Source organism: Equus quagga, chromosome 1 (genome assembly GCF_021613505.1).
Source record: "Equus quagga isolate Etosha38 chromosome 1, UCLA_HA_Equagga_1.0, whole genome shotgun sequence".
Classification (NCBI taxonomy): Eukaryota; Metazoa; Chordata; class Mammalia; order Perissodactyla; family Equidae; genus Equus; species Equus quagga.
Window position 1 is genome coordinate 36,078,092 of NC_060267.1, and position 25,521 is coordinate 36,103,612.

The window sequence follows — 25,521 nt, forward strand, 5'->3', positions numbered from 1 at the left end:
TACAGAAACAACATTCCAGGCAGAAGAAACAGCCTGGACAAGGGCCAGAAATCAAGAGATGGAATAGGATGTACAAGGACCTATAAGCAGGTCAGTGGTGAGAGTAAACTATAAGGGGAGAAATGAAGGACAGTTTGAGGACATAAGAAAAGACCAAATCAGGGATGTATTTATAGATCTTATCTGCTGGAGGAACTGAAAAACCGTTGAAGGGCTAAAATCCAGAACTGAGATCTTACTGGCATTTACTCATCCATCAATCCGTCCATACGTCCATGTCAAGGCATACCTTTCTTGTTCACTTTTGAACTTTTCAGTCCTTAACACATAGTATATAATCAGTAAATATTTATTACACTTTAAATACAACCAATTAATATTTACTGTGCGCCTGTAACGAGTGCCACTGGAAGCTGAGTAGAGAATTAATTTCTTTAGCAGAGGACTGGAGCCTGGGAGACTGACTTGGAGGCTCTTCCAGTAGTAAGAAATGAAAGCCTGGGAGTTAAAAAAACAAAGCTTATAATTGGTTGGCCATGGAGGGTGAAAGGAGGGAGAAATCAAGGATGCTTTCATATTTATAGCCTAGGTGGCCAGGTGTCACAAATGAGAGAGAAATAACAGGAGTAGAAGTTGATTTTGCAAGAAAAATGATGAATTAAGTTTTGTACATGTGAAGATTGAACTTCATATGGGACAACTAAGGGGTATTGTCCAAACAGCAATGGGAAAGGTCTAGGCTGGAGTCACTGATTTGGAATATATTAGACTGTGTATGGTAGTTGGACCATGAGATTGGATGAGATCATTCAGATTATTTAGTAGAATGAGAAAAGCCAAGTGCCAAGGATTAGACTTGAAGGAATACCAATATTTAAGGGGTGAGTGGAGGAAGGTAGAACAGCCTATTGCAGACATCATAAAGTCAGCGTGAACAAGTATGAGGAGAACCAGAAGAGCCTGTTGTCACAAAAGTCAAGAGAGTATTGATGTACTTAGAGAAGGAGAGAGTCATTAATAGTATCAGCCATTGCACAACAGTGTTCATATAATTTGGCAATTATAAGTCTTAAGTGTCATAAGTCATAAGTCATAAGTGTAGTAAGTGTCATGAAGGCAAGGACTATACCTTTTATTTCTTTGTGTCCTCCATTTGGTGTTTGACACATGTGATATCATTACATATATCAAGTAGATATACATTAAATTAATATATCTATGTTGAAAATTGAAGTGTTTATTTGCATAATGTTCTAAAAATAGTCCATGATGTTTTCTAAAACTTAATATTTTTTATCAAAATAGTAAGGACTATAGTACTTCCTAACTGTGAGATCTTTAACATTTTTTTAATTTGTAGAATGAGAATAATATCTACCATATTGAGTTGTTATGAAGACTAAATGAGATTTTATAAACACACAAGTAAACATATTCATATCTATTTGGATGTATGTATGTACATTCATATGTACATGTACATAAAATATTTTAACAGAGAGTTAAAAGTCAACAAATATTAGGTGCACGCATTTTAAATCAGTGGGAGAATAATGAGTTATTAAAAACTGATGTTGGAACAATTGAATAACTATCTGATTAAAAAATAACTTTTTTTCTAAAGCATGTATGAAAATAAAATATAAACCCAAACTATGATTTTTTTTCCCTCTGTATCTCTTTTCTGTCATCCAATTGGTCATTAAGTCTGTCTCCCAAATCTGTTCCCTCCTCTCTTTCCCTTATGATTAGTTTAGGCCATTATCATTTCCCACTTGATTTACTGCAATAGTTTTTAACATGTCTATTTGTCTCCAGTCTCTCCCTCTTCCAATCGATTCCATCCCTTGCTACAAAATTGATCTATCTACAACACAAATCAGACTATGTCACCTTCCTGCTCAAAATCTTTCAGTGACTTAACATCACCTTCAAAGTAAAATACAAGACTCTGCCAAAATGTGTTCTACCTGCTTCTTTAGCTGCATAGTTTAACATTCTCTTCTGCATCAGATACACTGGGAGGATTAAAATATCCCTGCAAGTAGGGGCCATATAGGTTAGTGGTTATTGTTAGCACTGCCCTGTGAATGTCCAGGGGCTCCTTCCAAGCAGAAGTAACCCACCGATTTGTCTATTGGCCCATGAGATGAAAGAAAGCAACTTCCTTCAAAAGTTCCATTCATAGTGTCCTTTTTCACTTCCTTCTATCTTAGACTCCTACAGAACTCCCTCCACCTGGAAGTCAGGATGGTGAGAGCAGGATGTTTTAAGCACCACTCTGAGAAGACGATTAGTAAGAGCAATCCTGGTTGCAGTAAGTGGTGGGGGCCTACTGGTGGGCCGCTCTAGCAGTTAGAAGACTTGGAAAGGAGGTGGTAAAATGGTCCTGAAAGATAATCTGTTAGTGAAAGTAGCCAATTTTTAAGAGACACTTTAACAAATAACCTTCCCTGACACTCTTTTCAGGTTAACTTCTTCTTTCCTGGAGGTTTCCAAAATATATCCTACACTCTTCTACTTCGCTCGTTGTATCGTTGGATCAGTTTATGTGTTTATCGCCGGCACTTGGCTAGGAACTCTTGTAGGGCAGGGATTGTGTGTGTATGCATGCGGGTAGGTTTTAATTTTTACATTTCCCGGCACCTAGAGAAGGTGATCTGTCAGGTAATCTGGTATTTGTCGAGGAATAAAAACACAAACAAAAAAACTATGGAAGGCTAATAAAGGAACGAGTCTTCTTATTTCAGTGAAGATGGTGCCATGAAACTTTCCAGCACTTTTATATTAGTTCATTGGATGAAGGGTGTATGTCATTGACCCTGGGTAAGAACATACTTGCTTTTGACAATCTTTCTCAGTCTGAATAACATTGTTGGAAAATATTGCTTTTCTTACTCTGTGTTTTGTAGCATAAAAATGTGTGTCACTAGAGATAATTATTATTTATATATTCATTACTTTAATAATAATGCAATTAACATGCTTTCTGAATGGTTATTGGGTTAGTAGCTGTATCACTTGTATAAGTAGATACTATAAGCTGGGTTGTATTCTCAAAACAACTGACTAACATACCTCGGTATATTTTTCAACTTTTTGAAAAATTTTACTTTTGAGCTAGAATTTTCCATACTTGGCTTTGAAATAAAAAGCAAATTAACTTTGGAAAGGCTTAGGGAAAAACTGTTCAAATGGTTAAAACCTAGGAAAGAGTAAAAGAAATAACTTTAACTAGTTGAAAGTCAATTAGAATAACTTAGACATGGTTGAACTTTAAAAGTCAGAATTTTCCATTATCTAATTTTTACTGGGTACCTCATGAGGTATTTACAAATTAAACCTGTTGTAATATTTTTTTAGTACAGTAAATTGAGGGATAGCACAAATAGATGACAGTAATTACTTCAGTGAAATATCTTTTTTCCCCAGCAGTTTCTGAATTTCTCTTTTGCCATTAAGAACTACCCTTAACCTTGTTTGTGAAGTCTTATAGATTCCTCTTTAAAACTCTGACACATGCATGTAATATATTTTGAATTTCCTTGATTAAGTGTTATATTGCTATATTAACAATTTTCACAGTTATTATATTTGTATTTACTTAGTAACTTGGGGCAAATTTCAATCAAACCAGTTCTGGATATTCTGGGCCTGAAAAATTGGGAATGATGTAGACATGCTTCAAGTTACGTGTGTTTGTGTGTTGGATGGAGATAGTTGTAATAATGTGGTTTCTCAGACACAAACCATTTGAAATTAATTGATATCGTATTTATGATTATATATTTATATCTTGGAAACTATATATGATTAAAAATATATAATAGCTATAGTAGTCTTTTCGATTCCTGCTGTGCCAGTCTTTCATTTTCTCCAGTTCACTTAAACATCAAATACATTGACAAAAGGCAGTATATGACAAACATATTGTATTAGTTTGCTAGGGCTGCCATAACAAAATACCACAAACTGAGTGGCTTAAACAACTGAAATTTATTCTGTCACAATTCTGGAAGCCAGAATTCCGAGATTAAAGGTGTCAACAGGCTGGATTTCATTCTGAGGCCTCTTTCTTTGTCTTGTAGATAGCTGTCTTCTCCGTCTGTCCTCACATAGTTGTCCCTCCGTCTGTGTTGTTTGTGTCCTAATCTCTTTTTATAAGGACACCAGTCATATTGAATTAGAACCCACTCATGTGACTTCATTTTACTTTAATTACCTCTTAAAGGCCCTAAATCCAAAAACATACATTCTGAGATACTGGAGGGTTAGTACTTTAACATATAAATTCTGGGGGGACACAATTCAGCCCATAACACATATATAAACTTATTTAGCTTGTATATACATTTCATATGTGTATATATATATATATACATTTACATATACATGTACAGTATGGCATGTGTATAACAGTAGTTATGCAAGGGAAAGATAATTATATTCATTTCACAGTATAGATTTATGAATTTAGGAAATGAAGAAAGATAAGATTCTAATATATGCATTTTTTAAAACATTGTGGAATAGTCCAGATTTTAACCAGTGAGCTCTAAATGTTCATATAATACTCAATTTGTTATTAACAATTAGATGCTAGTAATTCGGAAGCCCAGAGCTCCTGTGAGGGTGTTTGCCATCCATCCAAATTCAGTTTCAGTCTGTGTCCCTAGTTCAAGAGTGGGTCGTCTTTAAGACCTTCTCCTTCTTAACCTCTTTCATGAAACTTGTAAACTTCATTTCATATCCGCTGCCTTTTGATATGCAAATATCAAGTCTGGAGTATGAAAAGTTTTTCAACTCCCTGCTTTCAATCTCTTTTCCCTTTATCACCTATCACTTAAACTGGTTTTCTCTCCATTCCTTCAGCCTCTCATACTCATATTTTGATGCATTTCATCCTACCTAAAACATGTCTTCCCCTCCACCTGCAAATCTTCCAGGCCAAGCTCACTCTTATTTTCACCTTTATTCTCTAAGGATTGAAACCTGGAATTAGTTCTCCCTTAACTCCTACGGCGCTCACTGACGGTCAGTACTGCTCAGATAAGTAGTTAGTTAGAAAAGATAGGCATATAGTAGATGGAGACTAAGTTTTCTTTTGTTTTGTTGTTTTTATCTCCCACAGCACGAGGCAGAGCTCTGGTCACCTGGTAGATGTTATAAGCACTTATTAATCGATTAATTTTCAACAGAGAAAGTAAAGTATATAAAAAGAATTATCACCATGCAGAGCACCACGGCCTCTGTACTTTTGCTGTAGTTAGTTTTCATACTGCATTCATTAAATGAGGAATATAAATGAATTACAATTTTAAGTATGTAAATTGTTAATTCTAATAATCATAATATTTGCTATTTTAGCTAGTTTGCCTAAATACAAATCTGGCTTTTAAACATCTAAAATTCCCTTCACTTTATAAAATCGGATACAGCATTTTCTAGATTAAATATTAAAAATACTGAGTGATAAGTAAAGCCTTATCAGATATTATCAATTGTCATCTCTCTTGTATCATCAGTTTTTTCCCTATTTATTGTGCCTTTCTCATTAGCGCACAAGCATACTATAATTTTTACAAGTATATACCTTTTTAATAAAGTTTTCTTGGTCACACATCCTCCACTAGCTACTACAAAACACCTTACTGAAATTGGCTGCTCCAGCACTTCTCAAATGCATACAAATCATTGGGAATCTTGTTAAAATTTAAATTCTAATTTAGAAGGTAGATGCTTTCTGCTTTAACAAATTACCCAAAGCTTAGTGGCCTAAAATAACAAACGTTTCTTTGGACATAGCCATGCTAGGTGCCTCTGGCTCAGAATCTTTCACTTCTGCAATCAAGGTGTTGGCCTGGACTATGGTTTTCTCTAGGCTTGCCTTGGGGAGGAGTTGGCTTCCAAGCTCCCTCCTTTGGCGCTTGGCAGGCCTCATGTCTGCTTGCTGTTGGCCTGAATGCATCAGTCCTTCCCTATGTGATCCTCTCTGCAGGGCAGCTCACAACATAGCTGCTTGCTCCAAGAGAGACAGAGAGGCTGGGGGTGAGAGATGGCAAGTAAGACAAAGCCAGAGTCTTTTTGCAACCCAGTCTCACAAGTAACATCTTAGCACTTTTGCCTTATTCTGTTCATTAGAAAGCAGTTACTAGGTTCAGCCTATACTCAAGGGGAGGGAAGTACACAAGGACACAAATACCAGGAAGTGGAAGTCATTGGGGGTTCCATCTTAGAGGCTGCCTGCCGCAGTAGATTTGGGGCGGGTCTGAAATCCTACATTTCTGAGAAACTCCTAGGCGATGCCAGTGCTGTTCATTGAGAACTTCACTCTGAAAAGCAAGGGTCTGTCTACACTTACTGCCTCCAGTGCCTTTCTTTCAATCATCCTCTATCGATCACTCTCACTCCAGTTAGGCTTTCTCACCCTCCACTCCCCTGCACTGCCCTTGTTGAAGTTATCAATGACTCCTAACCACTAAATCAAGCATTTGAAAAAATTCATCACTCTTTCTGAAAATCTTTCTTTACTTGGTGTCTGGAACACCAAATTTACATTTCTCCTCAGTTTTTCTACTAGTTACCTTTCTCCCTGACTGTAAATGTTAGTGTATCCCACACTCCAATCCTTGGACCTCTTTTTTTATCTACAGTTAACTCCTGAATAGTTTATAGCTTTAAATTCCAGATATATGCTGAGCACTTTAAAATTTATGTCTTCTATGTGGATTTGTCCCCTAAAATCCTAATCGGTTTATCAGGTGCCTCAATGAACACCTCTACTTCGATATTTGATCGTAATTTCAAACTTAAAATGTCCAGAACAGAGCTCTTTATTCCTTTTCCCTAACCTCCCGCCACAGCAAGCCCAACCTGGCAATCTTGCTTCTCATCTATGTTTGCAAACCCAACAAATAGTTCCATTCTCTAATCAGCTGTTCAGGTGAAAAACCTGGGAGTCATCCTTGAGTCTTCTCTTGCTCTCATATGTAAACAATCATTAAGTTTTGTCGGTTCTGCTTCTTAAATATCACTTGACTCTCCCCTTCATTCTCCATCCAAACATCACCAGACAAGTCCAGACCATTATTAGATATTATGCAGAGTTCTGCATCTTTTTATTACTGATTACAGCTTCCAGCCTCTAGCCCAAGTGATTGTACTCAACCTATCTTCTTTTCATGTCCATGGTTTCCTTTATCCTAGAGGATAAAGTTTAGATTCTTTAATATGTTTTATAGAGCCATAACAGTCTGGCCTGATTCTCTCTCCAACCCCTTTTATGTCTACTTCCCTGCCTACACTCTATACTTGAGCAACACAAGGACTGGCTCTGATGTAGCACTCCCATTTCACTTTGAGTCTTCATGAAATTGTTTCTTTTCCTGGAACATTCTTCCTTCCCTTCTTTGCCTGGCTAGCTTTCACTTAATTCAAGTTTGAGCTTAAACATGACTTCTTCGTAGAGGCTGTCTTTGACCTTTTAGACTAGACTTGGGCACCACAATGTAGTCCATAGCCTTATACACTTCCCTATCTTAACAGTCATTGTGTCTTATACTAATCATTGAATTATCTTTATCTTTTCCCCCCATTAAGCTTTAGTCCTGGGAAGGCCAAATCAGCAGAGGTGCATTCAGGCATTTTGAAGCCTGAAACATATAATTTGCAGGGGTCTTCTTTAAGAATAAAAATAGAAAATTATATGTATATGGCTTTCCTATTTTTATATATATATATACATTACAAAAGAGAATATTCATTTATAAAAAGAAATCGCAACAAAGGAAAAAATTAAGGAAGCTGACAAATATAAAAACATCTGACCCTGTGAACACTGCTAGGGGCCCTTCCCAGAACACCAAAGCTTAGGCTGCGTTAGATCCCCAGTTAATACACCTCTGCTCATTCGTCTTCTTTAAAGCTCTGTTTCTAGTGTCAACAGCACTGCTTAACATATAGCAGATACTCAATAAGTATTTCTGAATGAATATATTAACAGTTATTTTCAGTCAAATTTCCATGCATTTGACATTCAACAAGTTTTTCACAAATTAGATTTCCAAAAGGTTGTTTTATATATTGTAAAATGGTTCTTATAGTTATTATTGTGAATTATTTGCTGTGGTCATATATCAAATGGCTAATATTGTACTTATCTGTTAACATATCATTGGCCTCTATGTAAAACATCTGTTGCAACTCTTTACTAAGCGGAAAAAAATTTTTTATTTGCGTCAAAAATATACATTATAATCTTCTGTATGTGTGTATATGTATATATGTTTTTGTGTGTCTCTATATCTTTATAGATCATATGTATTAAAACTTTAAGATCAATTTCAAATTACTAAACTTTTATCTTTTTAGATATTCCCACGAACAGAAATCCTTTGGGGAGAAACAATCTATTTTCTGTTTTCTTTATAATTATTTTTATAAACATTTGTCTCTGGAATAATAAAGATACAAATAAATAACTTAAAAATTGAATAAAATGTTTTCTTTACTATGAATTTGTCCACGAGACATTGTTTAAGAGGCTATTTGAATCAAGACAATACCATAGCAGTTGAAAGATAAGGTACTTGACTTAAATCTTTAGAGTTTAGTTTGTTAAAATAGAATAAAGTTCTTTTTATAATAACGTTTTAAATTTGCTGAGGAGTTGGTGTGCTCATATCAAGATTATCAGGTGTGTGTGTGTGTGTGTGTGTGTGTGTGTGTGTGTTATAACGTGCAGCTCTCTGATCAATGTGCACTTTTTCCTCCTATTTTCCTAAATACATCATGAAAAAAGGATGAGGTTTCCGCCTTAATTGCTTGTGCCTTTTATTCACATTCCTCTCTCAGCCAGAATTGTGAAAAGAGTGTTAGTAAAAGGCTGCACAATAGAGCTTTTCATTAGGCCTCAGCAAGGCACACAAAAGAAGGCTTTTGGAAAGAGTGAATGCATGAGTTTAATTTGCAGGTGGAGAGGAGATAAAAGGTGCTGACGCCTCTATTATTCTCTTACTTAGGTGACCCTTACCCTGTTCAGCTGATCCCAACTACCATGGCAGCTGCTGCCGCAGCAACACCAGGCTTAGGCCCACTCCAACTGCAGGTAAGTCAGGAAACAATGCGGAAGAGACAAAGGTTAAGTAAATATCCAGAGCAGCTATTTAGCGTGTTAAAGCAAAAGAAAACTGACTAGTGATATTTGTCTCACACTTTTTTGTTTTTAAATTTATTTGTACTGATCCTCAATCAAAAGTTGAGATGTTAATTCTTTTAATTTTTAGCTCTGTTTTTGTACTAAAGATAGCTTATTGTAGTGTTTTATTGTGTGGTATGATTTAACAAAATGAGCTGTAGTTTTTCTTTGATTACTATGTGCCATAATTTCGTCACAGAATGGTCCTCATCAAGATCAAAACTACAAAAGATACTCGAATAGATATTTATGGATCAAGGCAACTTAACAAAAATTACATTTAGAATTATTTAAGATGCCCAGTGTTATTGAAGCACTCAGCAGATCTCTTTATGGGATCTGCTCCTGCTAATGCCTGCTCAGTTGGGCAAGCGAGGATAAGTAGACCAGAAGAGCAGGTGCCTAAGTGAGCCCAACTTTATCCAGACATCCCAATTTTGACCTTTTTAGCCCTGCAGAATATACATGATCCCACATATCCAAGAATGTCAGTGATATCTTTACCAGATGTCCAAGTGATTTTAGAAATTTTGTCTCTGGGGTTGAAAAGAATGTCAATAAAATTACATTAAAGGTATCTTCCATTAGCTATTTAAATCTTTGAATCAGCATCCTACAAAATCTTCCCTAGTTTCTGTTTCAATGAACTTTATAGTTGTGCAATTAATGAGAATAACAATCATCTAATAATAGGATTAATCTCTCCTTGTGAGAAGTTTTATATCTGCCTTTGCCTGGAAGACACAGTATGCCTATGAAGCCAGCTATAAAGCAGTTGTGCTTAATAAAATTAAATTGTGTTCCCGAAAGTGCATTGTTGTGATAGATGATCCTAGTCTATAAGGAAAAATATAGTTTTATATTGTAGCATCAAGAGACAGATACATCTGGTCTGCAAAGGGGATTGTCAGAAGACCTAGTGGGTTTCTGAGAAACCAGTTGAGTCTCACAGGAGGAGCTCAGGAGGAGTTGAGAGGAGTGTTCTACAGAGGTTAATAACAGTCATTCCTATTCTGTCTTTCCTATGAAATGCTACAGTGTGAGCGTCTGTTTCTTTGAGCTGGAAATACCTTGGGAAGTGTTGGAGCCATGGGGACAATAAAAGTAACATAACATTTGTTATCCTTTGAAATGGCATCTGGGAAATAGCTACAATACGGAAAGTGGTTGTAATAGGTAAAACTAAAAAGAGTAGTGGAATTAGAAGAGGAAAGAATATCCAGCCATAGATTTGAATGTGGAAAATAAGAGTTTTAGAGATTTAGGATGTCAGTTTTCAAAGCAAGTTAGACATTCTCATTTCCTTTCACCATTGGTTAGTGGTGAGAGGGAGAGAGGCTGAGTTGGAGCTATTCCCTGTGTTTCATTGCAGGTTCCAGTAGAGAGTATCTTTGTTAGGGAACAATCCAAACTTCTTTTCTACAAACTATAGAGAGAGTATTAGAATATTTGACACAAATTAAGTTTTATTTCTTTTCTTACAATATGAAATCAGAGTCCCTTAAAATTTAAAGATATAAAAACGTTTTGTTTATCAGAAAACAAGAAAAAAAGATGCCAAACATATTTGCTCTTGCTTTAACTATAATTTGTTCTATAAGTGGGATAAAGATCCTTTTATGCAAGTGGCATTGGACCCATTAAAATATGACTTTTAGTTAGGATCTCAGTAAATCAACACTGTGGCATAACAAGAAAATTAATAATTCAAAACTGTTTCATGTAAACCATTAGCTACTGTTAAAACACATACATATAAACACACACGTTATTTATTTATGATTGAAAAATGGTACTCAAATGCAAATACATTCCAGATCTAAGAAGGGACACTATAAATATATTCCTACTCATGGTCAACCCTGTTTACCTACCATTTGTGTTTTCTTTGGAAATAATCTTTTGCATATTATACTTGGATAATATTATGTTGAGTAAAACCAATAATCAGGATGCTTTTTGAAGAAAGAATAAAGATGAGTACAATTATTTTAAAAGACAAGCAAAATGTCATGTTTTAAATTTAACCATTATTTATTACTTAAACATTATTTCATGGGCCCAGCCCTGGTGGCTTAGTGGTGAAGTTTGGCGTGTTCGCTTTGGCAGCCTAGGTTCAGTTCACGGGTGTGGACCTACACCACTTGTCAGTGGCCATGCTGTGGCAGTGACCCACATAAAAAAAATTAAAGGAAGATTGGCAACAGATGTTATCTCAGGGCGAATCTTCCCCAGCAAAAAGAGGAAAATTGGCAACAGATGTTAACTAAGGGTGAATCTTCCTCAGGAAAAAAACAAAAATTATTTCATGTTCTTGGATAAAATAATGAAATACTTACTATGTAATAAAATAATACTTTACATTAAAAAATCCCCTTACTGTGTACTTTTAGGAGCAGTTAAAATAGTCTAAGCATTGTCATATATTTATTTTTACTTTTTATAGAGAAAAAATGGCTTAATCTGCATTTTGTATATAAAGCATACAAATTAACATGTTGTGCCAGGACGCCGTATTATTTTTTTTTATAATGAAATGTCTGTCTTTGTCTCTTTTGCCTTTTAAGCCTTTCCTGAGCTTCAGATCCACATAGCCAAGTATTTGTCAGTAATGAAGAGGAAATATGTATAGATGTTTATAGAAACTTTAAACTGAGTACAAAATGGAATTTCTCAGTTCTCTTCCTTACCCCCAGACCTGTTCATTCCCTGGTCTTAGCAAACAGCTCCATTCTATCTATTGCTCAACCTAGAAACATGAGAGCTGTCTGTGACTTCTCTTCCTCCCTCTTCCTCTATACCTATTCATTCATTATCTATTCATTCCACCCGTTAAATACATCAAGAATCCATCCATTTCGTTCCATCATAACTGTCACCCTGCTGGGTCAGGTACTCTCATTACTTGCCTAATTTACTGAATAGCAGCTGAACTGGTCTTTGTGTCTTCATCTTGCCCCTTTTAACTCACTCTCTACTATACGTTAGTCGGAATGATCTTTCTGATTTTAGAAAATTAGGTCATGTCCGTCCCCTGCCTAATGACCTTAAATGACTCCCTGGTGTTTTCAAGTTCTCTCTCCTCTCTGGACCTTTACATGTGGTGTTTCCTCTTCCTGGCACCCCATCACCCACCATCTTTACCAAGCCTACTCTTCCTTATCCCTGAGGTTGCAAGTTGAAACGTCTTTTTCAGGGAACACTTCATTGTCCCCACATCTAGATTAATGTAGCTCTTGTGTGTTCCAAGAGCACACTGTATTTCCCCTCTCCAAGCACTTGTAGAATATGTTTTAAATCCTACTTTCTGGCTTCTACCAGATGGCAAAATCTATGAAATCAATGACTCACCATCATTTGCACTTAACTAAGTGCTTGAAATATTTTATGGACTCAATAAATATCTATTAAATGAAAGGGTGAAGAATGAATCTTGATATTACACTTATAATAGATTATGTATCTATTTTGTTCAAATAGCTATTCTGCTTTATAATATTAGAATTCAGCAGAATATTAATGATTCGTTTCATATAAAAATTAATTTTCATGCTTCAAAAAAGTATCAGAAATACAAATATCAAAGGCATCATTGGCTCATGGAAGAAAAAATTAGTAGTTTGAATTCAATTCAAGAAGATTTACACTGAAATTCTATAACAAAAAAACCTATTTTCATTTAATGAAATAAAAGAAACTTGTGAAAACACCACGTGCCTAGTACGGTGTTTGGCAGAACAGTATTTAAAAAGTTGTTTTGTGACAGATTTGCTCCACACCACCTTGCTCAGTCTACTCCAACTATGCTACACTCTCTGTGCCTTGACTGGCCAAGACACGCTCCCACCATAGAGTTCTGCGTTAGCTGTCCCTCTCCCTGAGAGACTCCTTCCTCCCTCTGCTTGGAAGCCTAATTCTGTCACCTCATTCAAGAATTGCCCTAATGTCGTCTCTCGGAGGCCTACCCTAACCAACCTGTTGAAATCATAAAATAACCCTCCCAGAGACACTACACTTCCTATTTCTCTTATTCTGCTGTTTATTTTCTATAACACTAGTCATCTTCAAACATACTATTATGTTTGAACTTATTATTATGTTCTTTATTTATTGTCTGTCTGTTCCAAATATTCTCGGGGACTGTCATTTTTGTTGTTGTTGTTCAATATTGTATCTCGTGCTCAGAAGAATGCTTAGCAAATAGCTAGTGCTCAATACATATGAATAAAGTGAAAGAAACTATAATGGTCATTATCATTTTTAATAAAGCAACAAAGCAGTATATGATTACTTTCTGGAACAAGTGTTGTTAAAGACAAGGGAACTTTATATTTTTTCAGCTCCTATTGGAAGACTTTTGGTGTATGAGAACTCCCTGGCTCTATTTCTCCTGCTCTTCCTTCCCTTTATCTTATCATAACCATGGGCTGCTGCATAAAGAATGTGTTTTAGCATTTATTACAGTTTATATAATTCCTCTAAAGTCATTATAATTTACCAAAAAAAGGCCAAACATTGCAACATTCGCTTATTCCTATGTTGTTAATGTGTGTATAGACATACATAAGAAGATGAACTGCTGAAGATGCTTTTGACTCAGTATGACTCACCTTGCTGATACAACACTAAAGTAAATTATTTCTGAATGATGGAAGGATGGATTATCGAAATAGTAACTAGCCAATTAGCAATCTCGTATCCCGAGTTTACTCTCTTCTCTTTATTCCTCCCCTTTCTTTTTTTTCCTTTCCTTCTCTTCTTCAAACTAGTTTTTTCTTCTAAGAGCCAATGATGCTTTTGATATTTGTTTTCCTGGTATTGTCTCTTTTGAAAGGAAGGGGATTAATTTATATGGAAAACTAATGTAGCTTCATTTAAATATTAAAAAATGAGTATAATTATTTAAGCAAAATAAAGTACACTTTGAATCTGTTGGACATTTGTGACTACATAAAATCAACTAAGCGAATCGTCTATTTCTAATTAATAAAACCAAATGATGGCAACAGTCCATCTAACATTTATTTCTCATATTCGTTGTCGTTAATTTGCATTTTACTTAATGGGCATCATGAATTTTTTAATAGTAATAGTTGCAGTGTGGTATACTATTTCTATTTTTTAACAAGGCTAATAAGATTTGAAATTAGAGGAAATATTTATCCACTTATTTCTCACTTTATAAATACTACATTTGTGTTGTCCAAAAGATGGTTGCCACCTGTTCTACCTATAGGAAGCCAAAAGTGTCGACTCCAACCAATGATTAATAGTGATAAGCAAAGGAAAAAGGATTGAAATTCTTGGATGGTCATATTTTACTCAAATAAGCAAAGTAGCATTCAGTTTATTGAATTAAGCTTTTTAATGATTTTAGTAGGATTATTTTAAAAATCCATAATGCTTTTGGAATAAAAACTCAAAATTACAAGTTGTCATAAATGAAATCACAGGGGACTCCAGTTCCAGCCTCCAGTAGCATCAGTAACATGCATTCTCTGGGACAGAGAAAATGATAGATAACATGTGATCATGTGTTACAGAATGAATCCTACAAAATATCAACTGAAATCAATCTTTTTTCATAGCTATCAAAGGTACATGGAAGTCATAGTGGAAATGGCTTAAGCTTCTATCTGATAGAGAGTAACATCAAAGTAGATGTGGATGAAAAACAAAGTTCATCTTTTTATCAATCTCCCTCCCATCTCTGAAGGAGGTCAATAATTATGACAGAACACAGATAAATGCTTCATATTTCCCAGAGCACTGTAAGTGACAGCATGGCTTTACGTGTCTGACCAAGAGAAACCTCCAGAAAATCAATAAGGAAGAAATAACCATATGGAGAGGTCTAGATATAAAGATTTTTACCTTGTTATTGAGGGAATACTTTACAAGTATTCATCTTTACCTACCTAGATTCTCTACTATTCAGCCTAACTTTTAGGTCATAGTCTTTTCCATACAGGGTGAAAAATGATCACTGCTCCTCATTTCAGTTGCAACCCTGGTGTGCTGTTTGCTGGAGGACTTCTGTCTGCATGAGTGAGTTTTCTTGCAGGTTAAAAGAATGAATTCCCTCCTTTCCTCTCCCTTCGACCCTGAGCCTGCAGGGCAGACAGACAGAAGCACACATATGATTAATACAGCACAGCTGCAAGTGTGAGTCATTTGCATATGTATTAATAGAGGCAAAAAAACGCAACAACAATTAAATTATATACAAGACATTCTGCATACTAAAGAACATATGCAAATAGGCCTGAAAAAGTGCAGCCAACATTTTCTCTGACTTTTCCAAGCCCATATGGGCTAGAGTCGGAACCCAGCAGTGTTCAAGAATCTCCTTTAAGGAAGAACCTGGTAGGAACTGCTTCCATGGTTATTACCACCCCTAGGGTTCCCGGGAGCTGTTTGACATTTGGACAATGTAGACAGTACAAGCCGTGTCTTTTTCATGCTATTTCTGTATTTCCTTGTTGCCAGCAGCTTCATGGTGTCTCATTACATGCTAACAGAAACGTCAGTACACGTGTGCTTTTCTACAGTACCCATTTTTATTTTAATGACCGATCACATAAATGGTAAACTTTAAAATTATATTTGAAGTTCTATCATTGCCTACACTAAAGTAATATAATAGTTTGTCGCTGCCAGGTTTTCTAGTCACAAGTCCATGCCCATTCCTCAATGGCATTCTTGCGTTCTCTTAATCAAAACATGGTTAGGTTACTTTAAAATGTTTCTGGGCTAATTACCATACGTAAAAGGATTGCTAGGCTCAAGGCCAACAGTAGATGCAATGCTAGGAACAATACCAATTTATTGAAACTTTAAAAGTATACGGTTTTTCATTTTATCAAGAAAAGCAGAACTATGCAATTTTCTAGTCTTGGCTGTATATAAGAAGAGAGAGCAACTAATATTCTTCAGATTCACAGATTGTATTTATAATAGAAATTTGTTCTTCAACATAATTATCAATTTAGTTTATGTGACTCCTATACTTTAATTTATTCAAGGAATGTTTTGTGAAGACAAATTCAACCTTAGGAGTAAAGTTTTACATAAGTAAAAGTTATCACCTTGACCAATAAGAATCTTAAGCCTAAAGAACCCAAATGAAGACAGACGTCCCTTAAGAGGAACAAATGCTGGGGGTTTTGGTCCCAGAAAACTGTTGAATATTACCAGTTATATGTATGGCTAAGTCTCAAAGCATCCTACTGGAACATGTAAATTGCATTACATACAACTGGTAAACATAGGGCAGAAGTCTTCATAGTTAATTAATTATATACAGAAAAATTTAGTCTCTCAGCAGGGGATAATTAGAGGGAAGATAACATAAAGACTAAAGCAAAAATTTTTGTTATATTAAGGCATTATCTTTAGATTAATATTTTAAGAGCCACTGTTGCTTAATGAGAGACATTATGAAATAATAGTTAAAAGTGTAGTACCTGCAGCTATCTTTGCCTTAAATCGTGATTATGCTAGTTATAGCTCTGTGACTTGGGCAAGTTACCTAACCTCTCTATGCCTTAATTTCCTTGTCTGCAAAAAGTGGTTATAGCACAGTGAAAATGATATCTTAGTGTGAGGATTAAATGAGATAATATACGTAAAGTGCTTAGAGCAATAAAAGTATTAATTGTCATTTATCAAATACTATGTGCTAGGGAATACTAAATGCTTGGTATTATTTGTTGATTGATAAGTGTTACTAACTGGTATTAAAACTATTTTTTTATTGCTCAAAGGCGGTCTCACAAATTAGGGCTTGGCAGACTTTTCTGAAGTGGACTGACTTTTTGCAGGGCTGCAACTAAAGCAAGTTAGTCAAATTGAGGCATACAGTCTTATTTATGAGAAAATAATTTTATTCCCTTGTGTGTGGAATTATACCCATCGCAAGATTCTATGGGAAGCAATGAGTTTACTTACCCAGAAAGAAAAATCTGAGTAGTTGGAGTATAGTGTTCTATATTTTCCTATTGCTCACTCTTTATTTCAATATTTATATCTATAAAATGAAAATAATGCCTGCTGTCGAGTCCTATTTTCCCATGGGTATAATGCAAATGAGTGGTCTCTATGAGCTGCCTGCAACCATTCTAAATAAATAGCTTATAAAATTTAAGATAACTTATTTACATAGAAGCTTTTAATGTAATATGCATTTTTTAATAAATAATATAAAAAACTTTTCTAGTATAACCCTTCAAAACTTACTCTATTTCTAGATATATTAGTAGAATATACACTGAGACACATATCTCTTATTCTACTACTTTATTGTCTGTAGCTAAACCACTTATCATATAAATCTCAGAAAATTTATGAACTTTTCAGTACTTCCTTTAAGGAAATATTCCTGTGGTTTCAGACTTGAATGTGGAAGCAAATTATTTTTATAAACCCCATAGTGTACTGGAAATTTTATTTACTCAGCAAATATTTGTTCTTTGTAAGCTGTTAAGCTAAGCATCATAAGGAATGCAAAGAGAAATCAGTGAAGAATCCTTCGTGGATCCTAGAGGAGCTTGAAATTTAAGAGAATGAATGGAGTGTACAAGTGGAATAGAATTTGAAGAAAGTCGTACAACCTCTTGTCCTAATCAGTATAATTTGAAATGGAAAGGACCTCAGAGACTATTGAAAACAGTTGTTTCCAACTATTCATAGGAGTCTGAGAGGCTCCAAGCACCCCCAAACAGATGATGATGGTTAGAATGAAAGATTCTGCTGCTAAAACAAAATTTAAAAACCATTCTTCTATTCCAGCTCCTTAATTTTATTGATGAGGCCATCTAGACTCTAAGTAGTGACCTGGCTAAATCAGATATTAACAGACGTGTGCCTGGAATCCTAGCAATTGAAAGCTAAATCTAACTTCTTCTCATTTTACCAGGGTGTCCTGAAAAATAAATGCATATATTCATATATGTTATTTTTAAGTTGTTTTGGGTAAAACGAGGGGAGAAAAATTGCTGTTTTTCATTTAGACTATTAAATTAAGGATAAATAAAACAATGGGTAGGATTTGCATATTAGTAACAATGGCAACCTTCTGAATTGCTTTCATTTTGCTGAGTTCAGTGATTGTGCTCTGTGAATTAATTCATTTGTGAAAAGCTATTGAAAGATCAAGGAATTCAGAAAACAAAACAACAGAGAAGCGTGCTGTTTCATATCTATTTGTTCATAGAAGGTTCAAAGTGAGATTGTTTACATCACAAGTCTTGTTGATATTTTATTTGCTTCTCAGAAGAAAGATAGTATTCAAAGATGATTGTATAATCATGCAGATAAGATTTTGCAGTCTTAGTGTTCTGAGAGAAAGGCCAAGGAGAAAAATCGAATTACAATTTTGAGCTGTGTTTGGTTGGCAAGTATCTTCCTGAGACTTGAGAATAGAGCCCTATTCCATTCCTTCAGATAAAAAGCTTATGCCAGCCCAGCGTATTTCAAATCTGCTGTTTCTGGTGGAAGTTTCTCAGTAATGTCCTGCCACACTGAGGGCATGAAAAGAAAGCGGGGAGGGGAAGAAACTTTCATTATTCCATCTTTCTTAATCCTGACCTTTCCTTTAATGCCATACTCCTTTCTCTTACCCAGTCTCTTCTCAGATAAAGGAAGTAGACAGGAAGAAATGGAGGAACAGACTCAAAGTATGCTGCCAAAGGATTTGCTGCAATGAGCCTTGGGCCAGCATAATTAATGCCTCCAATGTGAAAACTGCAACAGTGTTCTCTCTTGCTTTCCCCATTACTAGAACTTCTTCAACATAGAATGAAAGAAGTAATAGTGATGGTGAAAACTACAATTACTTCCTTTCTGGGATGAGGGAGATCTATAGAAAATATTGTCCTTCCATCTATAGTAGTTGCTTTAAAGTAGCAAATTTCCGTCTGAAGTTTGACTATGCTGTGCTGTACAACTCCTACTGCTTCAAATATGTGCCCTAAATATTTTTCATATGATTAGTTTCCCCTTGAATTTTGTTCTTTCGTTTTAAAGGAATTTTAAATTATTAGAAATAGTACAGTAAAATATTTGGTTAATGTATGGAAGATAAGCCAAGACATTTAACTGTTAAATAAGTAAATAAAAGCAAAGGCCCTTAAGCGTTCTTCATTTTTATCTTTCTTTAATGCATGTTCCTCAAATTTTATTTAGACATTTTAAAATATTGAAACAAATTTTAGGATTAAATAATATTAAAATGGCATATATGGTATAATGGGTTATGAGCTTGAGCTCTATAATAAAAGACCTTTTTTGTGTGCGTCTTTGGTCAAGTTACTGAGTACCTCTTAGTCTCAGCTTCTTCACCTGTGAAATGTGATAATCTTGTTCCTATCTGATAAAGGTGTTGTGAGGATTAGATGAGATAGTACATAAAAGTGCTTAGCATAGTATAAGCATTCAGCCATCACTAGCTGCTATCATCCTCATCATCTCCTGGCTTCAAGGATTTTCCACTGTCAGAAAGGAGCCTAACAAATTCTTTCCCATTTCAAATTAGCAAGTGATTTTCTAGGATATAGTAATTATGTTTTATAGTAAAGTAGCAGAGAAATCCATCTTAATTCAAGTTTGGGTTGAACACCTTCTTCGGGAGCCGCACTTCCATATTTAATGCGAGCAGAAACTCTTTCTGAAAATAAAATATCCTTTCAATGTAAAAACCTTTCTTCTACATGTAAGCCATAAAAATCCTGTCCTAATTCTTCCTAAAAATAAGAAAAATCATCTCTTTGTTTCTTTCCATTCCATAAGAGTTTCTAGAGTATTTTTGCTTTTATGACATTGATAATTATTTGTGAAAAGAACAAACTTTTCCCTTTGAAAGGAAAACTATTATGTTATTGGAAAGTTGTACTGTTGTTATAATGGGGAGAGTTTTACAGCAAGAATGGATAGTTAGGGCGTAATAAAGGCAGCCAAAGTAGTTGGTCTAACTATCATGATCCGTCTAACTTCCCAAATTGCTCAACAAGTACAGCTCAACAAATAAGGATTCTAGTCTCAACCTGCCTCTAGAGTAATGTGGGAGTCTGGTCTCAAGTCATTTAACCTTCCTAGGGCTCAAGTTTTTTAATTTGTAAAATGCATGTAAGTATAGCTGTCCTACCAGTATGTCATGGAGGAAGGGATAAAATGAAATAAAAGAAGTGTTAATGAAAGTAGCCAGGAGCCCCAGAAATCCCCAGAAAGATCCTTTGCACTTTACAAGTGGCCTTCCCTGATTCATGGATACATTTATCCATGTGCAGTCAAGGAAAACATGGGAGAAGGGTGATGAGACAATTATTGATCTGAGGCATTCAGATGAAATGCGTTAGAATCCTGAAGCTAGTTAAGCTAACTCTGAAGATCCAATTAGACTAGAAAGTTTTAATTATTCCTATTACATCTCCATAAAATGAGAAGGAAGATGAGCAGGTCAGACCAATGCTAGGTTACCCATTACACAACTTAAGAACATGCTTACACACAAGAAGCACTATCTAGATATAAATAATTTGACTTAAAATAGCTTCATAGCAATAATCAGAGTGTTATTTCGTTTTGAGTTACACAGCCAACTGATTGGGCACTATCAACTCTTTGGTCCTTAGGACTGCTAAAGATTTTAAAATAGGAAATCTACTTCTAAAAATCTTTCTCTTCCTATTTCTTGAAAATCTTTCTCCTTTTTACTTTTATGTTTTCCTTTTTTTCTCTTTCTTCATTTAACTTCCCCCCCCCCCCCTGCGTTTTTTAGCTACCCTCCTCTGTCGATCCTTCTCTACCTCTTTTTTCCCTTCTCTTTTCTTCAGTTCTTTCCTCCTCTCTCTTGTTCATCAAGTTCTGGGCCTCTAGCTACTTTTTTATTCTTCCGCAATTGTGAAAAAAAAATAGAGGAACTATCTCTTTTAGAAATATTTGCTAGCTGGCTAAACAATTGTAAAAGTAATCCAGATATAGGCAGATGAGTCAAAAATTGGAATTGAAAATACCAAATGGCACGAATAGAGGCTATCAGAGGAAATATGTCTGGGCCTTTTTGTTTTTGGTCCAAATAGGATTGATAACATTCTAAATGATCTCAGAAGATACTAGCCTAGAGATGTTTTCATCCAGAATTTGTCTTCTCTATTAATAAAGCCAAATAACACCATGAAAACATCAACAGTAGAGGCTTCCAGTAAGACCATAACACTAATGACAGTCCTATTTTCACCCACTCTCCCATTAGAATTGGATATTTTCAAACTGTGCTTCAGAGATTGGGAAAGAAGGGAAATGCAGGGGTGGAAGCACAGCTCATTATCTTTATACTAAGAAAGTACTGCACAATTGGTTTCTTAGCATCAGCTGAAATGGAAAGAATTGCTTTTCACCTTGTTTATTTGATAGTCTACTATCAGTACTTTATATTCCTATTATCTCACATGGTGGGTGGTGACCCCTGGCTACCTGCCCTCCTACGCACTCAAACCATTTGTTATTCATTCTTTATACCCATATGGACACATTAGAGACAGAGAGAGATCAAGTCTAAATTTTGTAGGGTTCTAAAAAGTCTTTACAATCTACATTGTTAGTAAATCTCCACTTTTCCTGGTTCTTTCTTGGGAAAAAAGGCCAAAACATTTAAGAATTATAAGTCAAAGTTGTTGAGTAAGATCCTTTTTATTTTTGCATTGTATCTTTCATTTTTTAATTTCTGGTATTAACATACAGTACAATTAGCTGTATTTTGAGTATATAGTTCTATGAGTTTTCACCATACCACAATCAGGATACAAGACAGTTGCATCACATTCCAAAATTCCCTTGCTCTCTTTGACCACATCAGAAAGGGATTCTCATCTACTACCCAGGAAGTCTAAGCCTGGCTGACAGGACAGCCGAAGCTAAGAGAAGGAGCTATCTTACAGTTCAATAGTGTTCTTTCAGTCCCTCCATTTTACTATGGCTTTCAGCTCTATCTACTGTCCTTAAATCTAACATTTTTTTGCCCATACACTACAGAGTAAATATTTGGTTTTCTCTTTATATTAATTTCTCATCATATTTTTTTGGAATAGAGATATATGTACTTAATTTCTGCTTTCAATTTTATTTTTTCAATTTCTATTGTGACCCAAAACCGTACTAATTTTTATTAATCTTCCATAGTTTTGTTTTTGTGTGTGTGAGGAAGCTTGGCCCTGAGCTAACATCTGTTGCCAATCTTCCCTTTTTTTTGTTTTTTTGCTTGAGGAAGATTGGCACTGAGCTAACATCTGTGCCAATCCTCCTCTACTTTGTATATGGGATGCCACCACACCCAAGATCTGAACCTGTGAACCCCAGGCCATGGGAGAGGAGTGTGCGAGCTTAACCACTATGCCACCAGGCCAGTCTTCCTTTCATAGGTTTATTTTTTTATCATAGTAAAATATGCATAACATAAAATTTGCCATTTTAACCATTTTTAAGCATCCACTTCAGTAGCATTAAGTACATTCACGTTGTTGTATAACTGTCACTACCCATCTCCAAAACTTTTTCATCATCTCACACTGGAAGTCTATGCCCATTAAAAAATAGCACCTGACTTTCCCATCCTCCCAGCCCCTGGTAACTGCTATTCAACTTTCTGTCTCTATGAATTGTCTATTCAAGGTACCTCACGTAAGTCGAATTGTACAATATTGGGCCCTTTGTGTTTGGATTATTCATTTAGCATAATGTCTTCAAAGTTCATCAGTATAGCATATGTCAGAATTTTCTTCCTTTTGAAGACTGAATAATGTTCTACTGTTTGTATAAACCACCTTTTGTTTATCCATTCATCCATTGATATTTAGGTTTTTTTCACCTTCTGGCAGTTGTGAATAATGCTTTGAACATGGGTGTACAAATATCACTTCCAGTACCTGCTTTCAAGTATTTTGGGTATATACCCAGAAGTGAGATTGCTGGATCATGTGATAATTCGCTGTTTAATTTTTTGAGAAACTGCCACACTGTTTTCCACAGAGACTGCACTGTTTTACATTTCTACCAGTAATGCACAACGGTTCCAATTTCTCCACATCCTTACCAACATGTGTTATTTTCTGTAGTTTTTATTTTTGTTTTTGATTTTTTTGATAATAGCCACCCTACTGAGTGTGAGGTGGTGTCTCATTGAGGTTTCGGTTTGCATATCCCTAATGATTAGTGATGGTGAGCTTCTTTTCGTGTGCTTGTTGGCCATTTCTGTGTCTTCCTTAGAGAAATGGGAGTAAGATCCTTTTTAACAGAACTTCTAGAAATTGATTCCTGGATAATGTTTGCTTTTTCATTGCTCTCACTTTAGGTGGGCCTTTAATTAATATTTGTTGACTGAAAGAAGGATAAAAATAAATGAATGAGTAAAAGAATAAGTACTGTCTCCCATTACCATCCAGAGTATTTGAACCTCGGTAACCAAGAGATTCGCTAGCTGAGGCAGGTTCCTTAACTTTCCTGGGCTACGTTCTCATGGTCTATAAATGGGGACAGTAATAGCTGCCCCTAGTATTGTTGCACAGATTACATACTATGCAAAATATTTTTAAAACAGTGACATATCAACATGAAACTAATGTTTTCTAATAAAAATGTTAGTATTTATAATTATCTAATATGTTTAAGTTTTATAATGGTACTTAAATGTTGATTCTTTGTGTTTCTTTGCTCTTCATATGTTAGGCGTATCCTCTTAAAATAATCTAAAATATTTTTTTAAGTCTAAACATCACAGGAACTAGTTCAATATCTTTCAAGAAATATTTGTTGACTAAATTAAAGAATGAGGAATGAATGCGTATGTGTGTACCCACACGCACACACACACAAACACAACTTTAAGTTGCATTTGACTTATATGGATTAAAAGTTTTACCGTGTAGCTTTTCTCATTACTAGCAATGAATCCAAAATATTATGTTGCCTCAAACTCTATTGGATTGATATTTAAAGAGCTGTTAAGTTTCTGGTAAAGTATTGAGTTAAAGGGAAAAAGCATAAGTTGGTTTTTGTTCTTTTTGTTTCATTTGGATGGCTAAAATAATAAACTGTAGATGGTTTTATCTGAATTTTGTGTCTGATTTTTTCTGGTTAATTCTTTTGCATTAGTAACACTGTATCTCTTACTCTCTGTTAATAAAATAGTAGAAATAATATTTACTAATTAAGTTGATGAGGCTATGGTGTGGCATTTATAGAGGAATTTGTGAACCTTTTATTAAAGTTTGTGGAAGTGTGAGATACTAGAAAAGTATAGGATCAATGGTAAGTTGATTTGATGTTGATATACTTTAATGGGTAGATTTTCTCAGTTATATGAGAGGAGACACTACTGAAAAATATGTATTCCCTCTACTAAAGTATTTCACTTTAAATCAAATTGACTTTATCTTCATTTTTTTATGATCCTTTTTCTTTTCAAACTGGCTGAGGTTTGAGGTTGATGTTCACATACTGATTTCAACCAAACGTCAAAGTGTAGGATCAGAAGAGGAATAGGAGATGATCCAAATACAAAAAAAAAGAGCAATGTTAGATTTTTTTTTTAAGAAGCTAATTTGTCACTTCACTCATTGAGTATGAACTGAATAGACTTCTAACCCTTAAAATACTTTTTTTTCTCTTTTTATTGCCTGGAATCTTAAGAGCTTTATCATTTGCAGTCATAAAATGAAAATATACACCAAACCCTCAAAGGGCAAGTATGAAATTAAATTATATTTGGGCAGCTGTAACCTTTTAAAACGATCAGATTCCAGTTAATGTATTTCTTCCTGTTCCAAGTGCTGCCATGGTGTTTGATGGTGGGAAGCAGTCCAAAGGGCATTGGGAGATAATAAATTCCCTGTAAATTTCACCCCAAGGCATGTCTCGATACACCAAGGCCTCCATTTAGCAAGGCTGACCTAAAACTCTTGTCACATCCAAAGGTCATTTAGGTTGGAGTTGGTGTGTCCCATCTATCTTTCCTTGATGTAAAGAGTGACAGTTGAAACAGGATTGAGCTCATAAACAGTCATCTGAATATGAAAAAGAAGCTAGCTTTGGAGTATGAGGGGAAAGTGAAGAGAGAGCTACCTTTTACAGTAGGACTGCCGGATGCTGTGCTTTCTGCAAAGTCCAGTGAAGGGCCCACGTGATCACATAGCTTCTGTTTCAGAGCAACCATTAACTTGAAAGGGGCGTTACTGGATTTGGTTGATGTAGAATCAGATACTCTTTCCCCTCACTTTTATTTATATTTGTTTCCAAAGACTGGGGTAATTTTTAGTAAATATTTTTTAAAAGAA

General features: G+C 35.2%; 1 protein-coding gene across 12 annotated transcripts in view; it reads left to right on the plus strand.

The window, feature by feature from the left end:
* SOX5 (SRY-box transcription factor 5) overlaps positions 1-25,521 on the plus strand; it is a 952,037-nt gene that overhangs the window by 840,573 nt on the left and 85,943 nt on the right. For all 12 annotated transcript variants that reach the window (XM_046641348.1, XM_046641339.1, XM_046641321.1 and 9 more), the window contains one exon: positions 9,021-9,106. In XM_046641348.1, the coding sequence (XP_046497304.1) occupies positions 9,021-9,106 (86 nt within the window). The remainder of the gene's footprint in view (positions 1-9,020; positions 9,107-25,521) is intronic.